Genomic DNA, 16640 nt, shown 5'->3' on the forward strand with positions numbered 1-16640 from the left:
CTTTGGTGACACAAATAAAACACTTTCCTGGGTGCATCTGTTGGTTTCCTCTGGAACTGTCACATCACAGCCTAGCTGGATGGGCAGGGTGAGCAGCAGGCTAGCTGTGAGCTCTCTGACCTTTCCTGGGGGCTCCTCCTCCCTGACTCTCCCAGGAGCATCTCTTTTTTTCACTCCTCCTTTGCATCCCTGGAAACATCTGGTTGTGAACTCTGCAAATCTGAGTCAGTCACTGAATGTGGTGAATAAAAGCAGCAGGTACCCAGGGCTCTTCAGAGGATACTAAGGCAGATTCCTGCACATTAGCTGGGCCCTGCATGATCTGTCTGCAGCAGGCTGGCCACACAGAATAAAATGGCAAGGGTTATTTTAAGCCAGTGAAGAAAGGCCACATCCACTGCTCTGGATAGTACCAGGGGAAAAGCAGTAAGACAGGCATGAGGGATAAGCCTTGCACCAGACGCCAAAGATGTTCCAAATCCTGACTCCACCACCTGCTGGCTCTGACTCTGGGCAAGTCACTGGCCATCTCTGAGCCTGGATTTCCCCATCGGTGAAACAGATTGCACATTTGTACCGGTGTATAGTGTGCCTGGCATGCACAAGGTGCTTAGGAAATATTTCCTTCATGTTCCAGTCAGATCCAGTTAAGTAGAGACAACTAAGTAATGAAGGAGGCAGCCCCCAGGGAAGAAAAAGGAGCCCCACCTTTCTCAGAAGAGTCCTCTTCTGTGTCCTCAGTCTTCGGATCCTTGCGGATCTCTGAGGAGTGATTAGTGGCTCCAGGGCTTTGGAACCCATCCCCAGCTTAAGAGAAAAGCACAGAATAGAATGCAAGTCAGAAGGAGCAAGCCCCCCAGGTGGTCCTCTTCCAGAGATAGTCAGGATGGAGCAGTGATCACAACCATGGACCCTCGAGGCAAAAAGCTCAGAGTCCGTATTCCAGCTCACTACATGCACACCAAATGGTAAATCCTGACCCTCTCTAAGCCTCAGGCTCCTCATCTAGAAAATGAGGACAATTAACACCCGCCCAACATTCAATCTCAGGGACAACATACTGAGACCATGGGTTCAAAGTCCATGGCACACAGCTCTTCTTAACAGCACACACCCCAGCCCCAGTGCTCAGGAAATCAGAGGCCATAGGAAGAGCACATCTCTGAACTGGTTGCAAGGCTGGGAAATAAATGTCTAGCCTTGAGGCAGGGGAAGGAGGGAGATATGGGGGTTCATAAAAAAAGGCAGAAGGGAAGCTATAGGCATAGGACAGGGGATGTGGGATGGAGTCAGAAGGGCCAAGTTTCCTAAGGGACTGGCAAGCTCTTCCAAGCAGACACAGTTCCCTGTACATTACTGTCACCTTTTAAAGGCCAGAACCTGCACTCTGTCAGTCACTTACAAGCACACATACCCCAGCATGCCAGAGCACCCAAAACAAGGAGTATGTACACTCCAAACAGATCAAATTCACACAGATTCAGAGATATGGGGTCAGCTTGCCACATGCTGGAAACTAGGTACAATTGGATGGAACTGAATCACAGCCATGGTGAAAGCGAGCCTGTTCATGACCTCTGCCTGCTCCACCCATCACTGCCAAGGTCCTTACCCCACCCCCAACCCATGTCTCCACCCCCCCTACAGGAAAGAGTAGGCTAGGCAAGAAACCCTGCTAGCTGCACAGAACGCCTTCAGCACAAACCTGGGCTGGAGACCGGTCTATCCTAGAAACAAACATCTCACCCTCCCTCACCCAACCAGAAAGCCTGACAGGTCCCATGGGCTGCCACTACCACCCGCATCCTATAAATTGTCTGGTAGGGGACAAGAGACAGGAGAGGTCAAGATGGCAGCCATGAATGTTACAAACTACTCTGCACAGACTTACCCTCCAACTTCTTGAGAGACATGGTCTGGATCTGCAAAGATGTGGAACAGAGTAGGTTACAGCCAGCAGGGAAGTCTGCTGTGAGTGGTGGGTCCCCCTAGCTCACAGCTAGGACAGTGGGTCTTTCAACACTACCCATTAGGAATTGGAGGGAGCTCAGGATACTCTACATCATACTTCCTGCCATGCATATGTGAGGGGGTGGCCCCAAGGTTTACCAGTTGACTGGAAGCAACCAAGATGGCAGCAAGTTCCATTTTCCCCTGGTGGGGAGGCAAACTGCCCCTCTTCAGAGAGGGACTGTGGTTTGGAGGGGAGGAGCCCCATGCAAGCAGAGGGGAGACAGGCACACAGTACTCTCGGTACAACTGGTGGAAATAAGCCAGGGCAAGGAATACTCCCTTCCCACAATGTGGGCATCTGAGCTGAGTGGCCCCTGGAAGGAAGAGGGCACGATGTGGACAGTTACTCTTTTCCAGGGAGTGCCTCTTCCTCCTTCCACATAGTTGCAGACAGGACAGCCCCTTGTGGCAATGTGACCCCACACCACAGCCATAGCTGACTGTCCAGTTTGGGCAGAGAACTCTGGACTGGTGACATGTGAACTCAAGAGCTCTTGGCAGCCAATTGGTTTGGGGTTTGGTTTTCTTTGTTTGTTTGCTTGTTTGTGTTGCCATGTGGGGCAGACATGGAGTAGAGCCGACCTTCAGAGTAAAAGAAAAAAATGGAAGCAGATATAGAGAAAGGAACAGAGACACAGAAGAGAGAAACTCTTACCACAGTCATGTCTCCAATTCCAGTTTATTCCTAAACTTAACTGCTCCCTCACCTTGAGCTCTGTGACACTTAGGCTTGAGTTGTTTTTCGTTACCTACTGATGAATGACTCATGCAATGTCCATTTCTTTTTTTTTTTTTTTTTTTTTTTTTTTTTGCTTTTTTGCTTTTTTAGGACAGCATCTGCAGGATATGGAAGGGGTCAAATCAGAGCTGCAGCTGCTGGCCTACACCACAGATCCACTGAACGAGGCCAGAGATGAAACCCACAACTTCATGAATACTAGTTGGTAACCCACTGAGCCACAATGGGAACTCTTACTGTTCATTTCTAACTATTCTTCTTTGCTTACCTCTATTCTAGGAACTAAAACCAATTATTCCCTTTCTAACCCTCCTTGCAACTATAGTTGCCTGTGTAACACAGCTTTGACCAATAAAATACAAGTCTCAGTAAAGAGCCTTTTCATCAACTGATTCCACTGAATATTGTTGTGATGGTTGGGGTTATGGCAGCCATTTTCCAACTATGCGAGTTGAGCATGAGAACAAAAGTCAACATGCTAAAGGTGGTAATTAAAAAAACAGAATCTGGATTTCCAATGACATACTTTCACAGCTAAACCAAGGCCATCAACTGTCACCTCTTTTGGTGTTACAATAAAAAATAAACTCCTGTTAACCTATTCTGTTATGTTTAGCCAGCCAGTTCCTAACTGAAACATCTGCAAACAAGAGTTCTGAGTTCCTCCAGTAAGGAGGAAACCTCCAAACTGGACCTGAAGTGGTCACAACTGTGAAGAGCTAAGTGTGTTGTATTAGGGAGAAAACAGTAAGAAGAAAAGCAGCAGGGGAGCAGCTTAGATATGTTGGCAGGGCAAAGTATTAGCTGAGAGAACAGAAAGGCACAAACACCAAAGGGATTAGTTATGGAATTATGTCTGAGAACATAATGAAAGGAGCACACGCTTGCATTCCACCTGCCTGGCTAGGGTTGAATCTCACCCCTATCATCTAGAGCGTGTCCTGTGTGGACTCACAGGAGGTGCTAAACTTCTCCAGCCTGTTTCATCATATGTCAAATGAAGATGGGGAAGAAGGGAATGTCTACTTTGAGGGGCAGCAGTGAGGCTTCTATGGAGGAATAAGCAAAGTATCAACCAGGTGCTGGCACTCACACAGTCTCTGGTGGTACCTTGAACCCCCAACATAGCCCCTAAGGACAACAGGCACTTCTTCAGCATCCTTCTGCCCCTCAAGTCAGAAGACTCTTCTCTCTCCTCAAAGGGCCTGACTAATGAGGCTAGATGAGTCCAGAAGAATCTAAGGGGATCCTGGCAAGGAAGAAGCTAAGGGCTCCAAGGCCTGGCTGGGAGGAGGGGCACACCTACCATCTCCTCATTGGCGGCAATCCGCCTCGCTTGTTCCTGGAGCTGGGCATGGAGGGCAGTGATCTGGTGCTGGGTCTGAGCAGCTGCTTTCCTCTGCTTCTGGAGCCTCTTGTTGTTCTGCTCCCAGAGTCTCTGGTTCTGCTTTTCGAGCCTCTCGTTCTGCTCCTGGAGCATCTCATTCTGCTCCAGGAGCGTATGCTTCTGCTCCTGGAGCGTCTGGTTCCGTTCCTGGAGCCTCTGGTCCCGCTCCTGGAGCCTCTTGTCCTGCTCCTGCAGCTGGTGGCACAGAAGGGACCTTTGGGTGTCCAGTGCCCATAGGGCCTGCACCTGTAGGCAAATGCTGGTTGGGTTTCACCTGAAGCAGGTAGAGGGTTTCCAGACCTGGGCAGGTGGCTTTCTAACAAGACTGACTTCCTTCCCACATGTGAGGACATTTTCAAGCGGTGCCTAAGGAGAAGTGAGAATTGAAGGCAAGCCCTTAAGGTCAGGGCAAAAGGTTCTCTGTCAGGTGTGCCATCCATTGAAGGACAGTCAGGTAAGATGAGGTCATTCAAAAATCACCAAATGGATGCTTCTAAGTGAAAACGAAGGGTGAAGGAAATGTGTTCATATGCTACCTCTGATGCAAGAGCAGTGAGAAAGAGACTATTTTTGCATAAAGAAAGTATAGAAGAATATAAGACAGCAAGAAAGTGGTCACTTGTGGAGTGAGTGTCGGGGACAGGCAGGTGGAAACAGAACGGAAGTGAGACTTTACTCCATGTACCTTAATATATTTCCTCTGCTTTTGGAACAAACTTGAATGCATTTCCCATTTTTAAATGTTTCAAATAAGATACACCCATTGGATGAAAATTCCTGGAATGGGAGGCATCCATCACGCACCAGACTCTAATCTAAGCACCTTCACCTTCTGAGTTTTCTGTAGGTAGTACCTGGGGCTCTTATTAATCGGCTTCCTCCCCAGCCTGCCTCTTCCTCACAGGCATTTTTACAGAAGCTGTTTTCTCTGCCCAGAGGCCTGCTGCCCTCTGTCCACAGGTCTCAGGGTCTGAGCCCTTCCATTTAGGCTCCCCCTAAACTACCACTGAGGTCCACAGATACTTGGGTCTCTCCTGGGTGGGGTTTCAAAGGAGGGTCCCAATGCAAAAAGTCCAGGCAATTCTGAGTTTTACAGCCCAGTCCTCCTTGGAGCACCTGAAGGGGGCACTGCAGAGAAAAACCACAGAGAAAGGATGTGCTGGGTTCAGAAGAGAAGGCCTACAGGCCTCCGCTTCTGGCCAGGAAACCTACTGTCAGGGCAGCTGACCTCTCTATGTACTGAGGGGGTCAGTGGCCAGGAACTGTATCAGCAACAAAATATCCGCCAACCAGTTCAAGGTGGGGGGAGCGAAGGATGAAGAGCTGATGGATGAGAGGAGGTCATGGGAAGCAAGGCTTCCCCAGACCATCCAGGGAGACCTACCTCCTTCTTCTGAGCTATATGCTTTTCCTTCAGGGCCTTCATTTTCCTCTTCCATTCTGTTCTCTGAAAGAGATTAAACATTTATTATATGGATCTCTCTAGATATTAAAGTATAGTATAAAGCTATGATAACTAAAAAGTGCTGGCTCACAAGAAGGCAAACAGAGCAGTGAAAAGAACAGAAAGCTCAGATAAAGATGGGGAGGATGGAATCTTAGTCTGGGGGAAGATGGATTATTGAAAAATGGTAGTCAAAGAAGTAGTTAACTTCCTGGAAAAAAAATATGAACTTAGATCCATATTTCATATTTTAAACAAAAACAATTCTAGGTGGCCAAAGATTTCAACTTAAAAAAAATAGAAGTGATGTCAGCAGTATGGTGGACTAGGAGTTTCCAGATCTTAAAACACCCACAGGTGAGAATACCTTTATGGGAGACCAGGAATCCAGCTGAGAGGTCCTAGCACCTCAGTGAAGCAAAAAACCCAAGAAAAGACACACTGAAGAGGGAGAAAAGAATGGTCTCACTTTACCTGCATCAACCCTGGCCCAAGGCAGCACAGCTCAGTGACAAAAGAGACCCTCCCAGCCCACAGTCTCTCCAAGGCAAAGTCAGCAATCAAGCACCCAGAACTGAGGGAATCAGCGTGGCCTGAGGCAACAAAGATCTCAACATCAGCTGCAGATCCTGATGTCTGACTCGTAGACATCAGGAGGCATGAGGAGAAGTTAAAGTGTAGACTATTTGTATAAACACCAAGTTAAGTAGTTTTTGGCTTAAAACAGAGTCCTGTGATTATAAGACGTTTTATGTAAGTCTAATACAAAGAAAAAATCTGTAGCAGTTATACAAAAGAGAAAGAAAAAGGAACCAAAGTATACCATGACAAAAAATCAGAAACTCACAAAGGAAAACAGCAAGAGAGACAAAGGGACAGAGCAACTATGGAAGATCTGAAAGCAATAAACAAAATAACAATAGCTAGTCCTTATGTATCAGTAATTACTTTAAATGGATTGGAGTTCCCATCATGGCTCAGCAGTCAATAAATCTGACTAGCATCCATGAGGACACAGGTTCGATCCCTGGCCTCACTCAGTGGGTTAAGGATCCGGTGTTGCCATGAGCTGGGGCGTGGGTCACAGATGCAGCTCAGATTTGATGTTGCTGTGGCTATGGTGTAAGCCAGCAGCTACACTCCAATTCAACCTCTAGCCTGGGAACCTCCATACGCCGTGGGTGGGGACCTAAAAAGAATAAATAAATAAATAAATAAATAAAGTAAAATAGAATAAATTTAAATGGATTAAATTATCCAACCAAAAGATGAAAAGTGGCTGAATGGATTCTAAAAACAAGATCCAACATATGCTGCCTACAAGAGACTCATGTTAGCTTTAAGGGCACATGCAGGCTGAAACTGAAGGTATGAGAGAAGATATTTCATGCAAATGGTAAACAAAAGAGAACAGTCTGTTTTGTCTTATATCAGACAAAAGATATTTTAAGTCAGAAACTGTTACAAGAAACAAAGAGGGTTACTATATAAAGATAAAAGGATCAATTTATCAAGAGGCTATAACAGCTGCAAATATACAATCAGCTTTCCATATCCATGGGTTCTACATCCTTGCATTCCACAGCCAAGGAGTCAACCAATCATGAATTGAAAATATTTTGGGGGGGAGTTCCCTTCGTGACTCAGTGGTTAATGAACCCAACTAGCATCCATGAGGACATGGGTTCAATCCCTGGACTCACTCAATGGGTTAAGGATCCAGTGTTGCCATGAGCTGTGGTGTAGATCGCCAACTCAGCTAGGATCCTGTGGTTCTTGGCTCTGGTGTAGGCCGGCAGCTACAGCTCCAATTAAACCCCTAGCCTGGGAACCTCCATATGTCACAGCTGTGGTCCTAAAAAGACAAAAAAAAAGTTTTTTTTTTAATTCTAGAAAGTTCCAAAAGCCAAAACTTGAATTTTCCTCATGCTGGCAACTATTTATATAGCATTTACATTGTGTTAGGTATTATAAGTATCAACAGACAATATAGAGTATACTGGAGGATGTGCATAGGATATACACCAATAATAAGGGACTTGAGCATAACAGAGATCCTGGAACCAATAGCATAACAGAGATCCTGGAACCAATCTCCCATGGATACTGAAGGACAACTATATATTCACCCAACATAGGAGCACCTGAATATATAAAGTAAATATTGACAGAAGTGAAGGGAGAAATAGACAGCAATAAAATAATAGTAGGGCATTTCAATACCACTTTTTCAACAACTATATATCATTCAGACAGGAAATCAATAAGTAAACAGTGGACTTGAACAGCACTATAGACCAAGTGGAACAGTCATACCAGAACATTCCATCCAAGTAGCAGAGCACCCATTCTCTTCAAATGCCCAGGGAGCATTCTCCAAGATAGATCATGTATTAGCCCACAAAAGAAGTCTTGCCATTTTAATCTTGAAATCATATCAAGTTAATCTTTTCCAACCATAATGCTATGAAACTAGAAATCAATAACAGGAGAGAAACAGGACAATTCACAATTGTGCAGGTATTAAACAACACACTCCTAAACAAAGAAGAAATCAAAAGAGAAACCAAAAAATAACTTGTGACAAGCAAAAATGGAAACACAACAGAGCAAAACTTCTGGGATGCAACAAAAGCAGTTCTAAGAGGAAGATTATAATCATAAACTTTTACATTAAGAAAAAAAGATCTCAAATAAGCAACCTAACTTTATATCTTTATAGAACCTAGAAAATATTTATATCTTTATAGAATCTAGAACTCTTCTCAAATTCTCCCCAAAAATTGAATAGGAAGAAACACTTCCAAACACATTTTAGGAGGCCAGTATTACTCTTGTCAAAGGCCATACAAGGACACTTCAAGAAAAAATTATAGTCTAATATCCTTAGTGAACGTAGATGCAAAAGTACTCAACAAAATACAAGCAAATTAAACCCAACAGCACACTGAAAGGATCAAACAACATAATCAAGTAGGATTCATCCCTAGGATGCAAGAATGGTTCAACATACACAAATCAATACATGTAATACACTAAATTAACAAAATGCAGGGTAAAATTATATGATCATTTCAATAGATCTAGAAAAAGCATTTGGCAGGAGTTCCCATTGTGGCTCGGTGGGTTAAGAACCCAACTAGTATCCATTAAGATGCAGTTCCATCCCTGGTCTCACTCAGTGGATTAAGGATCTGGCATTGCTGCAAGCTGTGGCATAGGTCACAGATGCAGCTCAGATCTGGTTTTACTGTGGTTGTGCAGTAAGCCTGCAGCTACAGTCCAATTCAATCCCTAGCCTAGGACTTCCACATGCTGCAGGTGCAGCCCTAAAGAGAGGGGGAAAAAAAGCATTTGACAAAATTCAACATTCTTTTATGATTAAAAATTCTCATCAAAGTGGGTATAGAAGAACTATATCTCAGCATAATAAAAGCCATGTATGGCAAGCCCAGAGGTAACAATATACTCAACAGCAAAATGCTGAACACATTTCCTCCAAGATCAAGAACGATACAAGAATGCTCACTCTCTGACAGAACATTATAAATCAACTATACTTTAAGAAAAAAAAATTAAAGAGAGATACTCACTCTCATCATTCTTATTCAACAAACAAACAAAACCTGTTAGGATAAACAAATTCAATAAAGTTGCAGGAAAAAAAATCAGCATGCAAAAATCAGTTGCATTTCTCTACACCAACAACAAACTATCCAAAAAGCAAATTAAGAAAACTACACCATTTACAATAGCATTGAAAATAACTAGGACATTCCCTTGTGGTGCATTGGGTTAAGGATCCAAAGTTGCCACAGCTGTGGCACAGGCTGCAATTTCAGTATGGGTTCAGTCCCTGACCCGGGAATTTCCACATGCTGTGGGCATAGCCAAAAAATAAATAAATACTGAGGAAATAAATTCATCCAAGGAGGTGAAAGATCTGTACACTGAAAACTATAAAAGATAAAATGAAATAAATTGTAGAAGACATAAATAAATAGGTACTCTATACTCATGGATTGGAAGAATAATGTTAAAATATCCATATTACCCAAAACAATTAGTGGATTCAATGACCTATCAAAATTTTAATGTCATTTTTCATAGAAATAGAAAAAAAAATCCTAAAATTCATGTGAAACCACAAAATACCCCAAATAGCCAAAGCAATCTTGAGCAAGAAGACAAAACTGAAGGCATTACACCCTTATTTCAAATTATATTACAAAGCCACAGTAATTAAAGCAGTATGGTACTGGCATAAAAACAGATATATAGATCAATGTAAAAGAATACAAAACCCCAAATTAAACCCACACATACATGGTCAAAAATCTTTGACAGGAGTTCCCATTGTGGCACAGTGGAAACGAATCCGACTAGGAACCATGAGGTTGCGGGTTCTATCCCCGGCTTTGCTCAGTGGGTTAAGGATCCGGTGTTGCTGTGAGCTGTTGTGTAGGTCACAGACATGGCTCAGATCTGGCGTTGCTGTGGCTCTGGCATAGGCTCTGATTAGACCTCTAGTCTGGGAACCTCCATATGCCATGGATGCAGCCCTAAAAAGGACAAAAGACAAAAAACAAAAAAAAAAAAAAAAAAACAACTTTGACAAGGGCACCCAGAATACAAAATAGTAAAAGAATAGTCTCTTCAGTAAAAAGTGTTGGGAAAAATGGATATCCACATGCAAAAGAATGAAACTGAACTAATAGCTTACACCATATACAAAAACCAACTTAAAACAAATTAAAGATTTAAATGTAAGAAGAGAAACCCTAAAATTCCTAAAAGAAAACAGAGACATTGATCTCAGCAATTGATTTTTTTGGATGTGATACCAAAAGCCCAGGCAATGAAAGCAACAATAAACAAGCAGGACTCCATCAAGCTAAAGCCGCTGCACAGCAAAGGAAACAATCAACAGATGAAAAGACAATATGACATGTAAGGATAACCTGACCCCCTTGCTGTACAGTGGGAAAATAAAAAAAAAAAAGACAACATGGAGTGGGAGAAAATATTTGCAAACCATGTATCTGATAAGGAGTTAATAGCCAAAATATAAGGAACTCATACAACTCAACGGCAAAAAAAAAAAAACCTAATTTAAAAAATTGACAAAGAACCTGAATAGATATTTCTCCAAAACACAGCTACAAATAGTCAACAGGTATATGAAAAGGTGTCCCAACATCATTAATCAGCAGAGGAAAGCAAATCAAACCATGTGAGGTGCCACCTCATTCTTGTTGAGATGGTTGTTATTTTTTAAAAGGATAACAAGTGTTGGCAAGGATATGGAGAAAAAGAGCCCTTGAATACTGTAGGTGAGAACATGAATTGGTATAGTCATTATGGAAAAACAGGATGGAGGCTCCTCACAATGTTAAAAACCAGGAGTTACTCATTTTTCCCCAGGGGAATTTCCCCTGTATCTATGAAGTATACACGTTATAAACTTGCTTTTTTTTCTTTTGTTAAAATCCAACCAAAAATAGAACTACCATATAATCCAACAATCCCACTTCTTGGTACTGATCCAAAGGAATTGAAATCAGGGCTTCAAAGAGATAGCCACACACCCATGTTCATTGCAGCATTAGTCACAATAGCCAAAATATGGCTACACTTACCCCCCCAAACTCAATGAGTTATATACACTAAATATGCAGAGCTTTTTATGTGTGAATAATACCTCAATAAAGTGACATGTATGAATGAATGAATGGATGAATAGATAAGCAAGTAAAATAACTAACAAAAGAAAACACAAGAAAATTTTCTTTTTAAATCAGAGTGGCCAAAAACAAAAGATTAACTTGATCATTTTGACCATAAAAACATCATTAATTTTTTATGATCAAAACCATGATAGGAGTTCCCATCGTGGCTCAGCGATTAATGAACCCAACTAGTATCCATGAGCATGTGGGTTTGATCCCTGGCCTCACTCAGTGGGTTAAAGATCCAGCATTGCCATGAGCTGTGGTATAGGTCACAGACGTAGCTCAGATCTGGCGTTGCTATAGCCGTGGCATAGGCTGGCAGCTACAGCTCCGAATGGACCCCTAGCCCAGGAAGCTCCATATGCCATGGGTGCAGCCCTAAAAAGACAAAAAAAAAAAAACATGATTAACAGGAGTTTCCGGGTGGCCTGGAGTTAAGGATCCAGCGTTGTTGTCATTGCTGTGGCTCTAGTCACTACTGTGGTGTGGGTTCGATCCCTAGCCTGGGAACTTCCACATGCCGTGGGTGTGGCCAAAAAAAAAAAATTAATAAACAAGGATGAAGGACAAATTGAAAACTGGGGAATAGAGCCACAACAAGAGCAACAAAGGGTTGGGTTAATTCCCATACATTATACAAACTCACAAATTGATAAGGAAATAGAAAAATAGGGAAAGTTTGTGAACAGAGTTTGTAGAAAAACAATGGCTTTTTTAAATGTGAAACTTTTGAACCTTCGAGCAGTGGAAACACTTTCCTATTAACTGTTAGCTAAACATTAACAGTCTTGGAGAGCAGAAGCAGAAGCACAACATGATTTAATGACTGTGCCAATTGTCCTTCCTCACTGTGTATCAGAGATACACATCATATACAACTGGACTAATGTAAGGTTCACCCAGTGGAGGCCAGGCCACCTCCTCCCAGGAAGTGACAGTGGGTTATGCATACATCTTCCCAGTTCTGTCCAGTGACTTCACATTGGCAGCATGAAATCGACCATTCTGGGAATACTTACTTACACCATGAAAAATGGCAAATGCTACAAATAAAAGCTTTTGTAGTTCCAGACAACTGGCTGTCAAATATTTACTATCATACTATTAGATCCATTCCAAATATTATCAAAGCCAGGAGATTTTCACACTTTCTAAAAACTGTTTTCAAGAGTTCCTGTTGTTGCTCAGTGTTAAGGTTAAGAACCCGATTAGAATCCATGAGGATGAGGTCCCATCCCTGGCCTCGCTCAGTGAGTTAAGGATCCGGCATTGCTGCAAGCTGTGGCATGGGCTACAGATGTGGCTCAGATCCAGCCTTGCTGTGGCTGTGGTGTAGGCCAGCAGCTGCAGCTCCAATTCTACCCCTAGCCTGGGAACTTCCAAAAGTTGCAGGTGCAGCCATAAAAAGCAAAGAACTACTCTTTAATATAATAAAATACAATAACAAAAACTGTTTTCAGCTGGGTTGGGGTCAAAATGAGAGCAGAGATGTCCCATAAAATACACAACCATATGTATTTTGAAAAACATCCCAGGCAAATCTGATGCTGCACACATGTATGTCACCAGTCTCACCTAAGCACCCTAAGAACTCTAGTCTACACTTTCACGTATTGGCAGAAGGTCTGAAAATATAGAACTTTGATGTCTTTCAACTTCCTGAAAACCATAGAGCCAAAATGATGAGGTCTGCTGAAAGACAGCAGGGTTCATGCCCGGCTCTAGGAAGAAAGGCATGGGGCATGCATCAGCTCACCTTCTCCTTTAAGGCCTGCAGCTCCTGAGCCTGAATGAGTTGCTCCTTGGGCTCCTCATCCTGCAGGGACCCGAGGTTGGACTTCATCACACCATAGGACTGCAGTGCCTGCAGCTTCTGAAAAAGCCAGAGCACAGCTTCATTTAGATAAAGATCTAGTCATGATGTTATCTTTCTTATCTGGAGCAGTGCAAGAAGGGCATACCCTACCCCCACCACAAAGCCCCAATTTGAACTCACTAGGTATTCTGCAAGCCTGCAGTCACACAAGTCCAAACTTCCCTTCACAAGGGTTCTGAGAGCTCAGCCCTTTCCCAGGAGAAGCAAGTCCCCGTGGAAGAACAGACTTTAAGAGTGTCATTTCAATTGCACTGCAGTTCTGCTGTCCTCAAAACCCAGAGATCACCTGACCTGCCTCATTTCTACCTCAGTCTTGAATAAACTAAAGAGAATCAGGATCTTAGAGACTCGAGGAGGGTCTCAGGCACTCCAGACCACTCCCTGGCTCCTGACCTTCTTCCCACAAAAAGAAAGACTGGCTGTCACGAAGAAGGTCTGGCTTTTCACAGCTTGGAGTCATGTCACCAATCCCTAATGCTTCCTGACCCAAAGAGAAGGTTGCCTTTTCACCCACTTATGGTTATATTTTTAACCACATCACTACAGCAATAACTAAATATCTTCATCTCTATTACTATATAAAACTCATAAGCCCTATTAAAGCTTTAGAGAAATGTTAAATCTCTGGGTTTAATATATTAACATATTTTTGCTAATCTTTAACTCTTCTCAATTACTGCTAAAGCAATATTGGGTCCAAATGTTAACCATTTCTAAACCCCATGAATATTTTTATAGACTCAAGTGCCTTATCAGATGTACGCACATCTTTGATAGGTCACTTTCTGTCTTCACACCACTGCTTATTACACACCAGAGAGCTGGCTTTCTTGGTTCTACCAACTTCATGGTATTTTCCCTCCAATTAGACACTCCTTTGGGCAGCTGGATTTACCCCTCATCTAATCTAAAGTTCTCTCTTCAGTCAGATGATTTAGCAAAAGTAAGCTCTCAGATTTCCATATCAAGGGGAAAATTTCGAGGAGAAATATTTTCAAAATGTATTTATCTCTCATTGGCCCTCCTAATATCACGGAGAGTCTTGTGTTTTGAAAGTAGACTCACAGTGTTTTCTCAGTTACTCTAAACAGAATCTTATCTGCTTTTCCCCTCCAGAATTAAAAAAAAAAATAAGTCAACAAAATAATTATCCAGCTACATTGAGAGTTTTGTATCCAGTTTGGTTCCTACACTTTAATAAAAGAAAAATAATAATGGGAGTTCCCTGGTGGCTCAGTAGGTTAAGGATCTGGCTTGGGTCACTGCTGTAGTGCGGGTTCAATCCCTAGCTCTGGAACTTTCACATGCCATGGGCACAGTCCTCCAAAAAGGAAAATAATAAAATGTCATGTGAGAGGAGACAGGGAGAGACACACAAATACAAAAATATAAGTCATCCCATAGGGAAAGGACAAAAAAACAGGATATTCCAGTTTAGGACAATGAGGTCCAAGCTAAAAGGAAACCATGGATGGTAGTGAGAATTATGTCCTCATTTACCAAAACTCAGAATTTCCTAACCCAAAGTAAACTTTCAATTATTGAGGATGTGGTCTCTGAACCACAACTCCAAATTCAACTCAATACCTATTTATTGATTGTCTAGTGAGTGAGTACCATGGCAGGATGTGTGAGAGTCAGGAGAGGTTCAGATGAGCTCAGGGATGATGGCTGTGGAGCTGGGGGTCGGGAGCATGATGTCCACATGGTGGAGCATCATCCTGTCTTCCACAAAGCATTCCTGACCACCCTGGGGCAACATTTAGGATGGGAGGGCTCAGGTCACTATAAATACACACACACACATACATACACTTACACCCACACACACCCACATACACAGAGCTCTCATTTCAACCCCACCACCCTCCATCCTTGTCCTCTCACCTCAGATTGAGATGATGGACCACGAAGGCTCCACACATATCCTATGACAATCCCCTTCTGGAAAAGTTGTCCAAGTGTTTGGTTTGGTTTGGTTTGGTCTTATTTGTCTTTTAGGGCCGCACCAGCGTTATATGGAGGTTCCCAGGCTAGGGATCCAATCAGAACTGTAGTCGTTGGCCTATACCACAGCCACATCAATATCAGATCCTTAATCCACTGAGCAAGGTCAGGGATCAAACCCAAGTCCTCATGGATGCTAGTCAGGTTCTCTAACCACTGAGCCATGACGGGAACTTCCCCAAGTGTTTTTTAAGGCAAATCATGGAATGATCATGAGAAATACTATTAGACAATTAAAAAATACACAACAAGATTTCCTTGATGTTCAGAGGACCAGTAAGAGCTGAATACATCCTGGAAATATTTCTCCTCAAACCTTTTTCTTGACACAGTTCTAGTTATACAGGTTTATATGAGAAGATACAGACCGGGGATAACATTAAAAGTTTTTCTTGAATAAACTTGATAACAATCTGGTAAAAAGGGCAAGGGCTTTGAAGATTATAGAGCTGAGTTCACTATCTACAGAAAAGAAACAAACTCAGGGACATGGAGAATAGACTTGTAGTTGCCAAGAGGGAGGGGGAGGGACAGGGAGCTTGGGGTTAGTAGATGCAAACTATTGGATCTGGAGTGGATAAGCAGTGAGATCTTGCTGCACAGCATGGGGAACTACATTTAATCACTTGTGATGGACATATGGAGGATAATACAAAAACAAAGAATGTATATAAATGTATAACTGGGTCACTTTGCTGTACAGCAGAAATTGACAGAACATTGTAACTCAACTATAATAAAAAATCAAAACAAATAAAAATAAAGAGCTGGGTTCAAATCCCAGCTCTACCTCTTAATAGCTGTGTGACTTTGGGCAAGTTATGTGGCCTCAGTGTCTTCGCCTGTAAAGAAGGAATGACAATAGCTTTTTTAAAAAAAAAAAATTAATAAACTAATGATGTACCTGCTTTGAGAATGTTGTAGTTGTTTGGTTGTTATAAGGATTAAAAGTTAGTATATATAAAGTGCTTTGCACAGGGGCTAGAAAAGAATAAATATAGCCAGTAAATGTTAGCTGTTATATGTGACTTCTACAGACCCCAACAAAATGCCTGGCTTTTAGCCAGCACACAGCAAGTACTTGTTCGAAGAAAAATGCATTCATTTAAATTTTGCCTCATTTCTTATCCAGTGATGAAAGTCCTTTGCAAAAATAGGGATAATATCTAGGGAGCTCTTACTATATACCAGAAAATGTTAAGTGCTGTCTACATTGCAATTTAACCCTTTCAGAAACTTATCTTACAGAAAAGAAACTTAGGCACAGAAAGGTTAAGTAATCTACCTAAGATCACACAGCCAGTATGTGATGAAGCAGATTCAATGCTAGCCACTGGCCTCTGGTATCTGGCCTCACAGTATTTTTAGCCCCCAGTGGCAGATGAGATAGAACTGGTACAAGCAAAGAAATGGTTTGGGGGAATAAGTAAACCAGTTATCAA

The 16640-nt window shown here is 42.5% G+C and overlaps 1 protein-coding gene across 50 annotated transcripts in view; it reads right to left on the reverse strand.

Moving 5' to 3' along the window:
• The window catches only part of DZIP1L (DAZ interacting zinc finger protein 1 like), a 55518-nt gene that overhangs the window by 15955 nt on the left and 22923 nt on the right, over window positions 1–16640 (reverse strand). For 16 of the 50 annotated variants that reach the window (XR_014823993.1, XR_014823994.1, XR_014823992.1 and 13 more), the window contains 5 exons: window positions 13072–13188; window positions 5524–5586; window positions 4059–4385; window positions 1892–1922; window positions 709–807 (listed from right to left, as the gene is read on the reverse strand). Coding sequence is in view for 15 of the 50 variants with exons in the window: in XM_021069491.2 (XP_020925150.2) it covers window positions 709–807; window positions 1892–1922; window positions 4059–4385; window positions 5524–5586; window positions 13072–13188 (637 nt within the window). In the remaining 35 variants the exon portion in view is untranslated. The remainder of the gene's footprint in view (window positions 1–708; window positions 808–1891; window positions 1923–4058; window positions 4386–5523; window positions 5587–13071; window positions 13189–16640) is intronic. The other 34 variants (XR_014824003.1, XR_014824001.1, XR_014823998.1 and 31 more) reach the window with 4 other exon arrangements.

This window comes from Sus scrofa, chromosome 13, assembly GCF_054392235.1.
Source record: "Sus scrofa isolate SSC_HxYL_T2T_F1_AM1 chromosome 13, Sscrofa_HxYL_maternal_Yorkshire_Landrace_v2.0, whole genome shotgun sequence".
Classification (NCBI taxonomy): Eukaryota; Metazoa; Chordata; class Mammalia; order Artiodactyla; family Suidae; genus Sus; species Sus scrofa.